General features: G+C 41.1%; 1 protein-coding gene across 2 annotated transcripts in view; it reads left to right on the forward strand.

Annotated features, from left to right (window-relative positions):
- LOC147699068 (T-lymphocyte activation antigen CD86-like) overlaps nucleotides 1–13,504 on the forward strand; it is a 271,021-nt gene that overhangs the window by 190,289 nt on the left and 67,228 nt on the right. For both annotated transcript variants that reach the window (XR_015299393.1, XM_086935643.1), the window contains exon 3: nucleotides 12,645–12,938. Coding sequence is in view for 1 of the 2 variants with exons in the window: in XM_086935643.1 (XP_086791769.1) it covers nucleotides 12,645–12,938 (294 nt within the window). In the remaining variant the exon portion in view is untranslated. The remainder of the gene's footprint in view (nucleotides 1–12,644; nucleotides 12,939–13,504) is intronic.

Here is a 13,504-nt window from a genome sequence, read left to right on the forward strand (position 1 = left end):
AATATTTCCGCAGTTAGAGGGTATCCTAGGGGTCAGTACTGAAATGCCAAAAATATTGCAAAGATCTCTGTGCATTTCTTCCTCGCATATATCAGACTGCAGGACTACCGGTGAGGAACCCTGCCACTACTCCTTGTGACTATGCAGAGCCTTACTCTTTTTATCATCTTTCTTATTCATGGAGGAATGTCTACTTGCAACTAATGTGCTTTTTGGATTTGCAACCAGGGGTTCTGCCCATGGTCGCTCTTCCTTAAATATGCCTTTCAGATATCCTAAATCTGGGATTGGGATAGGAGGCAGTCGTCTGACTTATTCAGAGTAGGGTCTGCCGGCACCGATCAATGCCCCAGCACCGTCTCACTAAATCTAACCAGGATACCTGTAGGTCCCTCCAGAATCTTCCTTCTGGGTAATGCACAAGTACCTATTAGGAACAGTTTCCTAGGTAGTCCGCTAATACCTGATAGATCAACCCCAAAGGGGTGTCTTTTCCAAGAGTTTACTCCAAGGTTATGCACTAGTGCCTACTAGATTACCCCTGACAGGAGTGTCTGTTCCAGGAGCTGTCTCCTGGGTAATGCACTCCTGCCTGCTAGATCACTCACCAAAGGAGCGTCTCTTCCAGGAGCTGTCTCCTAGGTAATGCACTACTGCCTGTCTGTCTGATAATGCTCCTCCCCAAGCAGTGTCTCTTCCCTTCTATTTCAAAGGGGATTTCATACTAGTCTTTCAGTGTGCACCGGGAACCACCACACATTTTATTTTATCCCCAGAAAAGAAAAAGATAACTCTATTGGAACTCTCAAGGGCATATTATCAAGCACCTTTTTGGGCATTAGCGGCAGTTTTATGCCGCTAAAACGGCGATAATTTTAACGCCGTTTCTTGATAATATGCCCCGAAATTCGATCTCTTCTCCCCCGTTTTATAGCAACCTGGGATCTTAACCACTTGTCTTTTGAACAGACAGACTTAGCGTAATACTCGGTATTTCCTTACCTGGTATATTACGCAACCTTTGTACAATCAAAGGCAGGCAGCTGTGCCTCGGAGGCAGTCTTCGACAGACTAAATGAAGAACTCCTCGGCTGGCTCGGCCAAAAATGTTACTGAAAGAAAAAGATGACACAGCTTTCATTGGCAACAAGCACAGAATTTAATAGGCACGCGGAAGGACATTTAGCTCCTTGGAACTGGAACCTGAACTGCAAATTACAATGCAGCGGTCTACGTCACATATATATATTTGCATAATTAATGATGCAATTTTTAGGCACAGCATCATTATCAAAAAATATCCTACTATTCTACCAACATAACTGACCACATGACGAAAGAATGCTCTCCCTGTGGGTTGCCACATTTCTACACTGCTGCAAGTACTACCGGTGGCCTTGGCTTGTCTGGCTTTGAAGCTCTACTCCTACATGTCTACTGTCCTATGAAGCCTAACATCCTGTCTGTCCTGTCTCTATTCAGCTTTATCAGCATATTACCTTAACCACATATTCCCTCACTGAGGGCCTGTGGCCTTCACTTCTATGGTGGTGTCTAAATATATTTCCCTTCTCTACCAATGCTTGCATCTGCTTCCCTTCCCCCAAATCTTTACACCATTTATGCTGTTTTTTATTCTGCTATTGAAGTAAGCCTGGGCCTGTAGTTTTCTTTTACCACGTATATCTGATGGTGTTTGCATTGACATGTATAGGCTTTCTTCATTTTCGATTACACTATATTTCCCTGCCTGGGAGAGCACAGGCAGGAAGAAACTTGTGTGCTTCCACCTGGAGGGAGCATCTTTCTTTTCCCTCAAGGTGGGAGCACAGGAGATTTCCCTGCTTGCGCTCGTGTGGTCAGGAAAAAGATGGTATCCCAGAAGATGGGATACCTGGAACTCCGTGACGGAGCCCAGGGTCGGACTGGCCGTACTGGGCATCGGGCATTTCCCCAGGAGGCTGAAAGGGTAGGGGGTGGTTTTGCAGCGGTGCTGTTATATCGTCCCCCAGTGACAAAAGCAGCAAGCAAGCATTTCCAGCCTCCCGGGGCCAGGAGTGCTTACCCAGGGGCTGCTTTGGGTTCCCAGTCCGGCCCTGATGGAGCTGACCCTGGCGGATATAGTCCCTGGGGCCATAGCATGGCTCCGAAAGCGGGGCCGCAATTCCTCCTCGACCAATAAAGTTTACACAACCCTGAAGGATGGGTTCTCCTGGGCCTCTAGGAGGCTGAGGGAGTGGGTCTGCATGCAACCTCCCCCTATTAAGAAATTAGCCCGAAGGATTGTGTCCCTGGGGCCTCATAGAGCCTTGAGGAGGGGGGCTGCCACCCCTCCCATACTTACATGAATCAGCCTCAGGTGGCCGCATGCCCCCACTCTTTTCATTTAACATATCAGCACCGGGTGACGGGATCCCTCGGGCATCAAGGAGGTCCGCACACACTCTCCTCTATAAAATACATTGGGCATCACTCTTGGGCCCTGGACCACCTTTGGTTTTGTTTTTTTATTTCACCACGGGTCCTACAGGAATTTGCAGTAAAAGTTTTTCTAAATCGTGTTGTTCATGTTTGGCCCTAAGGAGGCCTCTACAAGGCCTGGAGGGCAGGGTATCCGTACCCTGCCAACTTATTTGTTTTTTTACACATTTTTTCTCAGGACACGGGACTAAATAATGCACCACGTTGCGCCATATTTACAAAGTAGAGGATCTAAGCAGATGCGTCACTTTGTAAAGGCCTGCGCTACATTATACTTTCTCCAGGTATAATGTATGCAGGGTGGGCGTTCCCCCCGCAATAAAGGGTCGCAGTGAAATCTATGAGATTTTACTGCATCACTTCTAGGATGCCACTGCCGTCAATATCTTACGCCTGCCTCACAGCAGGCTCTGCGCTCTCTGTAACGGTCAAACAAGGTGCAGGTGAGTGGAAAACCGCTCCTTTATGTTGTCATCGCGCTCCTCCTCCAATGGGGTGGATACTGAACTTAAAATCATCCATTCACTGTCCTACTACAGAAGCCTTCACTGAACAATTGACAATTTATAAATTCCTGGCATACATCCACGAACATCCACAAAATTAAGCAGATTGTATTACTTTGGATCTTATATGCCAGGTTGATTGAAGGAATTTAGATACAGCAAGTTCCACATAACTTCGTATTCGTAAGGCTACTCAATACCGCCCAAATTGAATGGACCAACGTAGTTGTATTAATCATTTGGCCCACTGCCTTAAACAAGCCATCCAAAAAAAACACGTGTTTCTCATTTTCATCCACCCTAGGGCATACAGGGTATGACTTGGATCCAGTTATGCGTGGAACAAAAGCTTGTAAAAGTTGCAAGAGGAAAGGTGCCTAGAGAACATGTTATGTACAGAGCCCAAGTCAGCGGAGAGGTAACATAGTCTGGGTACTCCTCAAACATGAATTCACATTTTATGATTAAAACAATTTTTTTTGTTTGCTCAATGAGGGTGCAGTTTGCAACTTCTCCAAAATGTATTGCCAATACCTTACTTTTACAATACTGTGAGCATTGGGAGTAATTGACTGGGGGTTTGACCAAAACTGAAAGACCTGGTCCACCGTGTTTGTCCCGGATCTAAATTCACTCTTTCAAAAAAAAAGAGGAACCCTTGTACATCCAAAGGACTAGGGTTAAGACAAGAAGTTAAAAATTGCGTTCTCTGGGATTCATTTATTAAATATTTTTTGTTTGCACTTTCTTTCATACACCAAACCCCGACTACATACATACACTCACCACTCATATAGGTCACCGCTTAACTGATGGCTACAATGCATTGGCACAAACACCTATTGTTCATGAAGTAATGATTGTAATTTATTAAAACCATTTATTATTTTATACAAGATTTAAAAAAAGAATGTGTTTCAAGTTACAACCATTTATATTCATAGAGTCATCATGAAAAATATGTACCTATACTAAAAACCATTGATCACATTCACAATACTTCAAAAGATCATGACACGAGAGTTAAAACAGACAGTAATCTTTGTCATAAATCGCCATAATCCACAACTAAACTTATACACAAACACCCTGATGCCTTGTAGATCATCAATATCTATGGTGATATAGATGGATTTGTGGCAACAGAAAAAGGCGTTGATGCGTTTTGAAGGCTTTATCTTATTCCACCTTTATTATCAAAACCGTAATATTATGTACTCCCGTCCTTTAAAAATCTATAATGTAAAAACAAATACATATCATGAATTTAGTCAAACAAGCATCATAAAATTACAATCAATAAGACCACAGTTTTTATATAAATGACCGCAATTTTTATAAAAATGAAAGATACCTTAGTGCCAGAACTACAAGCCACCAAGCCCCATCAGTGCCTTTTCACCATACTAAAACACCACACGAATACCCTTGCTCACTTCTCCGTTTTTTATCTTTAATATTTAGCCATTTCAATCACTAAAAGTCCATATACTCCCACATGACACTACATCCACTTATTACACTCCCATCCATTTGTTTGCTATTCATATTCCACTCCCATCTTTCTTTTATATAGGGGGTACATTGCAACTTACTAATAGGCAGGTGAAGGGTGTTTTACTCTGTAATGTACTTGATAAACATTTCTATGCTCTTCCATCCATCTATGAGGCTTTATATTTTCTTAATCTAGGCACACACATAAAAAACGTCATTATGCTTTCTGTTTTTATTTATTATTATGGGGATCTCTTTTTATGTTTTTTCTCCCTCTATCTATATTCTAACACATGTTAGATATTAATGACTTACTGGTATGAATCTCCAGATCTAAATTCAGCCTAAAAATGACTCAGGACCGTGTTATCCAAGATCCAAGTTGTCAATTTGTCTAGAAAATGAGTAGATTTTTTGAATATCGTCTATAATCGACTAACGGGCGGTAGTTAGCCGGCTCGTTTTGACAGCCTTTATTTGAATATAGGAACTATCTCCGCACCCTTCCAAGAATTCAAGAACAGGTGCGCCTGCTGCTATGGCGTTGAACAGCTTATTTATATATGAAGCCCAGGTCAAAGATTAGGATCTGAAGAGGTCCCCAGGGATTTTATCCTGACCCGGCGCCTTCCCCAGGGCATTCATAGCTTTAAGACTGTAGATTAAAGTACAATTGATAAGGCAGTTGCTGCTCAACCTAGGCAAATCATATTCTACATCTAGAAGGGTATGAGTGCCAGCAGTCAGTGGAGAGACGGGATATAAAACCATGAAGGGCCAACCCAGTTGTTCAACGGGCTATGGGTTTTGGGTCTCATAATTATGTTTTTGCTCTCATGAGTTATTATGTGCCAAAACGTTTTGGTACCTTTTGATTTGGTTGCTTCTCAAAGGTCCTCCCAAACTTTAGTCTTCCAGTTCATTTGAGATGTTCTCACAGTATTTTTGTAGGCAACCCTCCGTACAGTTATTCTCTTTCTTTGAGGACAGAGACAAGGCGGTTATTAGCAAATCTGCAGTCACTTTTAAACCACTCCTCTTTCTTTGTGTCTCTTCCAATAGATGTTACATACATCTTTGGAAAAAGCTCTTTCAGGTTTGCAAATATTAGATTACTAAATCGCAATCTGGGTTATTACTGAAAAAGATTAGTACAGGAAGTAGCGTTTTTCATTATCAGCTGCCAGGCTGTTAATATCTTACTATTTTACATCCCTTCTGTTGTTTGTGACTTTCAAAGCATCTACGACTAATTGGCCCCACAAATCTCTGATTAAGCGCATGTATAATCTCGTGAGCCTTTGTGAGGTGCAGGAGGTCATAGCAGTGCAAGTTCAGAGGAGGAAGAGGAGTGTTTTCTCTGAGACACAATGTTTCCGGCAACGCAAGTAGGGGAAGTGTATTCTTGGAATAGTTCCACAAGTAGTTACTAGAGGTCTCTCTCAAGTCAGATGCAAGTGGTTGAAATGTCATTCACAAACCTCAGTTGGGTGTGGCTTCAACCTAGGAATTTGCATATACTCTTTATCTACTCTAATGGCTTCTGCTAATTTTCTATATGATAAATATATGAAAGCTAGGTTATAGTGAGAAATCAGCATTGCAATTTCCAACAAAGGTCTTCAGTGTTATAGAAATAGTTGATAAAACCATTATATACACAGGGACCATCAGTCATAAGGAAGTGCGAGTGTCTGATACATTCTGTTTTTGGGGAACTATTTTTTAAGAGTAGGTATATATGTGCATAGGTGAAATCCAGTCACTCAAAGTGAAAACATCCAGTGGGTGGAGGGGGCTGGTCTTTTGATCTATACTTGCTGCTGGAGTGGTAGGGATTATAATTTAAGTAACATCTCAACAGATCAATGGTGAAGGTGTTTAGGTTGGAAGTCCCTATATACTTGTGTATTTATGTATGCGATTTTATGAGCTGGTAAGACAGCTAAAGGTAGCATTAGGCCAGACATGAGAAAGAAAACATACTGCTGTATAAACATGGCAGGCACATGCTTGCAATAAGTAAACTGAACATATCAGCTGGTATCCATCTTGCAGTGGTGTTGTACATAGTCTAGATTTGTTTTAAAGTTTTAGCATGGCATCTTGAAATGGTAAAATGGTACACTATGGACAACAGCATTCCATAACGTCGCCAGGTTTAGAGGAAGTGGCCACGCTGCAGATGAAATGAGCAGCAAGCGGCTCTTTAGCACGCGCTGTAGCGTCCTCTTAAATAAATTAACATAAAAGAGAAGAAGCAAATTAAGAAAAGGAACAATAAAATGAGTCAATTGAAATCTAAAAACTGGGCAAGCAGGCCTGACACTGAAGCACACTCATTTTCAAGTGGATGTGCACATGTGATCAGATAATGTTGGCATTCACAGGGCAAGAGAGCCAATGACTGATGTGGACTGAACCTTTACTACATGCAGTCGGCTGTGATGGATGGAAGGAGAGCGTAAATGACAGTCAGACAGACCAGTGGCAGAAAAGGTCGACTCAAAGTCACTCTCTGTATGTAAAAGGATATATTCATATGCATGTATGCTCTATTCAAATGATTTTTCAGGTTCTGTATCCTGGCAGACAGCTAAGCCTTTCGGACCATCTGAAGATATTCTAGCAAGATTTATTACAGTGTAAATCTTCTACCACTAGAATGTGTCGAAGGGGATAACCAACACCAAACTTTTGCCCTGCAAAGGTAATCTGTGAGATTTCACATAACAAAATCCCTAACTGACGATTTAGCACTGTGCAAAACCAATCCATCCTTAAAGACCTGTTGGTTTAACATATGTGTTACATAGCACCCGATTCACAGAATGAACATAAGACTCAATCCTAAACTTACTACTATTTTGGTATTCACAGAATGCACTTACTACTTTTGGTATTCACAGAATAAATTTAAGACTCAATCCTAAACTTACTACTATTTTGGTATTCACAGAATGCATTTACTACTTTTGGTATTCACAGAAGTTAGGATTTTGTCTTAAGTTTGTCTTAAGGCAAACTTAAGACAGACTTAAGTTAGGATTTTGTCTTAAGTCTGTCTTAAGTCTTAGTCTGTCTTAAGTCTGTCTTAAGTCTGTCTTAAGTCTGTCCTAAGTCTGTCCTAAGTCTGTCCTAAGTCTGTCTTAAGTCTGTCTTAAGTCTGTCTTAAGTCTGTCTTATGTCAAACTTAAGACAATAATAATAATAATAATAATAATCTTTATTTGGATATGAATATCCTTAAAGAGAGCGCCAACAACAATACACGTTATTAAGACAAGAAAAACAAAAGTCAATTAAACAAGTGATTAAATGCAAATCTTCCAAGAAACTTTAAAACCTAAGAAGTTTGTGGTACTATCAAGTTAACAATATTGGGATTAAAAAAGAAAAAAAACGGTCTTGTAGTCGGCGATTAGCTACAAGTTATGGTAAAATGAGATCAGATAAAAAGTAGCAGCAACAGTTCAATAGCAGCGGGTTATGATAAAATGCGATCAGATAAAAATAAGAAAACAGTTTTAGCAGCTTAGAAACGGAGTGCAATTTAATTTAAACTATTGCTTGCAAAGGAGAAGCATACGTAAAATTACGGTATGCGAAGCGTATATACGTTGTAAGGCCTATATTTAAAGGTGTGTTTCCGGGTCTTAGAGCTGCAATAATTGCCTGTCTGCAGGTCCGAATACCCAACCTATTCCACTCCGTTTTCAGTTTGCGTCTGCGCTGTGACAGGTAAACATCCTTTACGACGCAACTTTTACCATGCAGTGCCTTCACAACTCAGGTTTTTAAACGGAAGTCATTACAACGAATTGCGCTGGGGGGCGCTCTAGGATAGGTAATAGTTTAATTTATTACCCAACACCTTCCCTACTATCCACGGGGACTGGAGTTGTAATAGTAAATTAAACTATTTACTATCCAGCACCCTCCAACGCTAGTCGTTGTAACGACTTGCTTTGAAAAACCTGCGTTGTAAAAGCATGCGTGGTAAAAGAATGTGTTGTAACAACGTACATCCGCTGTGGCATGATGGCAGGGCAGAGACAGACCACATGCTCCAAGGTTTCAGCCGTCTTGCAGCACCCGCTGCACCACAGAACTTCTGACATACGACGCCAGCAGGGCAAATCTTTTAGGAATTGCCAGTCACCCAGTCTAATAGCCATGAAGCTAAGTTTTAGGTACAGGGAGTAAGTGCAGGACAGATAGGTGGCAGGAGATAGCCGCCCATAAGAATTCATAATTGCCCATGCGTGTCTGCGTTTGGCAAAATGGGCTTTGTCAGTAATAAGGGAGCTCATTCTGACACATTTCCTAATGCTAGTTTTTAATGCTGTCGTACTAGGGTTGAGGGCCCAGAGCTCGCCCACAGACATTTCGCAGATGGAATCCTTGAAGAGGCGACCATACGAGCCCCCTGGATTTTTCTCGGTAATGTCTAACCAAACTAGTCACTGTAGTGAGCCAGTGTCTGCTTGTCTAAGTTTGTGGCAAAGATTTAAATACGTGCCGATGTTGGAGACTTTGTGATTTAATAAGCCCAGTTCTAATCTGATCTGGGCAGCAGAAGCGTTTTTTGGCAAATGGAGAACTTTTTTGTAAATTTTGGTCATGTGTTGGTTTAGATTGGTGTTTAAATTACCCCTGAAAATCTATCTGCCATATGACAGGGCCGGTCCAATTTTTGCTCTCATAACTTCCAGTAAAGGTGATAGACTTGGGCCAGACAGATTTTTTGAGAGCTTGGAGAGGGTCACCTTTAGGGTCATGGCTTTTGCTGATATCTCATTGCACTGTTTAACAAAGTTACCCCTGGAGTCAAAATTGACCCCTAAGTACTTATATGTGTTTCCTATTGCAAGGCTTGCAAAATCCTAACTTCTGTGAATTCCAAAAGTAGTAAGTGCATTCTGTGAATACCAAAATAGTAGTAAGTTTAGGATTGAGTCTTAAGTTCATTCTGTGAATTGGGCCCATGGTATATAACCCAGGCCTTCTTGCTTTGTCATAACTTTTCATAATAAACAGATCATACCTACAACATCCGAGGTACGTTTTCTTACTGACTCAAGCAGGCATATAGCTGTTGTCATTAGCTTGTCACCATAACCAACTCAAGCTTACAGCATTGGGCATAAGCTTTCCCGAAAGGCAACCAGTAGGTGTATTGTAATAAGATGACATCTATGTGTAAAATAACAGTTGTCCACATAATATAAACTCTCTCCTAGTAGGGCATAATAAATATTACCACAGTGCACATCTTCTATCTCCATTATTTGTTGGGTCATCAACATAAAAACCCTAACCTACTAAAGTAATCTGTGAGATTCTGTGTAAGAAAATATCTGTCTACAAGCTTTAGCACGGTATAATAATAATGAACCCTTAAAAGCCTATTGCCTTTATCAAATGCTTTTCACAATAATTCAGGCCTTGTTGGTTTGTCTTAACTTTTCATTTCAAACAGATCACATTTAAGGAATCTGACATATGTTTTCCAACATCCTTAAATATCGGTGTGCACTAAAACCAACACAGGCTTATTGAAGTGCCCCTAAACCAGAAACTATCATGCATACAATTATAAAATTCCAAATATGCATGCTATTACAGTTGCCAAAACAATACATAACCCCTTAAGAAGGTGAAAATCTTCTACTCACAGGGTAACCAATCCCAAAACCCATGCCTACAGTGGTAATCTGTGATTCCACATAACAAAATACCTACCTAGAGGCTTTAGAACAGTGTAATAACAATCCATCCTTCAAAGCCTATTGCTTTAATGTATGCTCTTCACAATAAGAAGGTCAGGCGTACAGGTTTTGTCCTAACGTTTCATAATAAACAGATCAAACCCATGGAACCCGGCATGGCATTACCCAATGAACAGATAAGGCCCATATACCCTTTACCATTGGTTGACACTATACCCAACACAGGCCTGTACAAGAGCACACCCACTGGCAGCCATCAGGCATACATGTACACAAGTACAAATATGTAGAAAATCAGTTTCCCGAAGCAACATACAACTCCCCTCAATAGCACCTAAAAAGAATGATCACAGTTAAAACTCCAAAAGTTTGTCAGAGTGGGTGGCCGTCACCAAAACCTTTGCCTAGAAAATACCTGTCTGAAGCCCGTAACACAATGTGATAAAAAGACACTGTTGAAGGCCTATTGGCTTTAATAAATGCTTTTCACAATAAATAAGCTAGGCCTACTGCCTTTGTCATTATTTTTCAGAGTAAGGAGATCAAACCTATGGCTTCAGACGTAACTTCTCCCAGTGCACCAATCAGGCCTATAGCTTGTCACCATAACCAGCTCAGGCGTATGTTTAGAGTGTAACCGTCAGGCACAGAATCATATTACAAAGGGACACAAAATCACTGTTGGTAAAAGAAATGACATTCTCTCCTAAAAGGGCCTAGCAAGGATTTCCACAGAGTAAATCTATATCAACGGGTTGTCACGGGGTAACCAACACTAAAACCCTCACCACCGACAGTAAAGTGTGAGATTCCAGGTAACAAAACCCTTCTCTGAGGCTTTCATACAGAGTAATAACAATCCGCCTTTAAATGGATTGATGTTAACATACACTTTTTACAATAAATGTGTCAGACCTTTTGCCCTTGTTGTCACATTTCATAATAAACATTTCAGGCCTAGAGCCATGATCCCTGACTTGCTAGCATAACCATGTCAGTCCTACTGCACAGAGCATAAGCTTTGCCACAAGACAAAAAGTCCAATTGCAAGCACCTTTTTCAGTGGAAGCACAGAACTTCAGTCCAATTAAATCCCGTGCTTAGATGAGCCAACATGTGGGTGGAGTCTAACTGGCACATGCATCAAACATGTCACTTGCGATTCCTTATTAGCGAAAAATAAGGATTTGCTAGTAAGGAATCGCAAAAGCCCATGCATGTAGAAATTGCTAAAAAAATAGCGATTCCTACAAAATCCTTAATTGCAAGTCGCAAATTGCGAGTCACAATTAAGAAAGGACTTCCCGTTCATTCCTATGGGCCCATAGGAATGAATGGGAAATTGCATGCACAATTTGCTCATGCAATTTCAAGGGTACACGGGTGTTAAAATGACACCCTGTACACCCCTGAAATTGTGATGTGCACCCATGTTGCGCACACACATGCCCCAAGGGCATGTATGTGTGTAACCTAACAATTTTAAAAATGCATTTTCGTACATTTTTCATTGTTTTTGCAAATTACAGACACGTTTAATTTGTCTGTAATTTGCGGTCCCAAATAGCGAAATCGCTATTTGAAAGTGCTTCTAGCATTGCATTTAAGGATTCGCAAATTGTGATTTCTTAAATGCAATCGCAATTTAGGAATTTGCAAATAATTGTTTATTCTTAAATTGCGCATTGGAAACACTTTCATGCATCTCCAAAGGCCGATTTGCGATTGCAAAAGGCCGATTTTTGCAAATTGCATCGTTTGCGATCACAAAAAACGTTGATGCATGTGCCCCAAAGCCCTTTCTCTCAGTAGTACTATGAAAGCCCTTTTTTTTATTGATCACATAAGGTCTGGCATTATTGGCATTATCTGCACTGTAAAGCCTAACCTAAAAATCAGGGTTCAATCGAAGTGACTAGGGATGAGAGGAATACATGAACAGGGCGGACAGCCATCAAACTAGCACTGGGCATTCTGTCTGTCCCCTGCTCATTACTGTGTGGGTTTGTTTCCTATTTCAATTCCCTGCTCCTGTTTGTGCTCAATAGGAGCACTCTATAAAACCTAAAATCAAATCAAAGCTTGGGAAAGGATGAGGAACATACTGATCTTAATTGTCCACTTTGTAGGACCGGTGTGTAAGACATAAGGCATGCTGTATTCTAAAATAGTTTGGGCCTTTCTTGTTATATCATATACCTTTAGTTTGGGTCGTTTAACATTTCCAGGACCAATTTTATATGTGCAATATACGTGTAAATTCTTCCTACAAGAGCTGGCAGTAAGAAATGTGAATAGGAATCTACAAGGTATATTGTAAGAATGTTCACTAAAGAAATTTTGTTTACATATAAAAACTGAAACAGATCCATATTTTCAAGCCATCCTGCAAGTTGTCATTCCACCTGGTACTATGTTTTAATTGCAGCTGCCTACAGCCAGCCTGTTATATCTCAAGAAGAGGCCCCTGACAACACCTGCTGTGTGAACCTGACTTGCAGCTCCCAAGGGGGCTATCCACTGGCATCCCTGGTGTGGTACAACCTGAGCGGGGAGCATGTCATCCCAGCCTCCCAGCAGAACAACAGCTCCCTGCGGGACAACGTCAGCCATCTTTACAGCGTCACCAGCTGGCTGGTGGTGGAGGTGTCTACGTGCCTGCTGGTGTGTTCGGTGGAAAGTCAGCGTCTCCCTGCAGTCAACTCCAGTCTCTTCACACCTGGTAATGAATCAACGCTGTTTGTTTCTCTAAAATTCAACCACAGTCAAGAGTGTATCCAGGGGCACTGGAATTATGCGGCAGGGGAATACCAAATTATGTGGCAGGGCTGACTAGGGACCTGATCTGGATCTTAGCCGAAGGGTTACTCCGTCACAAAGGTATCCTGTCTGCCAAAACATAACATTAAAATATAAATCTTATAGGATATAACGGGATTTATAATTCGGGGGACGGGATATCCGTCACTGTTGTGATGATGTAACCCATCTGCCGAGATTAAACCAGGCCCTAAATTATGCAGCAATACAAAACAAGTTATGTGGCATAATTAGGCACATTTTGTATATACTATTACTTCATTATTTTGTAATTTTTACACATGGTAATATTGCATGGGCGAATACTTCACCTCATTAGTTCCAGTTTAACAACCAAATATGGAAAAAAGAAACCAAAAGAGGACCAGTTGACCTTTCTAAAGGGCCTTCCACTGCGTGTGAACCCACATCGCCATGTTTCTAATAACCTTTGATCCATTTTAGCTAGAAACAATCTTCTTTTTTTTT

Source organism: Lissotriton vulgaris, chromosome 8 (assembly GCF_964263255.1).
Source record: "Lissotriton vulgaris chromosome 8, aLisVul1.2, whole genome shotgun sequence".
Taxonomy (NCBI): Eukaryota; Metazoa; Chordata; class Amphibia; order Caudata; family Salamandridae; genus Lissotriton; species Lissotriton vulgaris.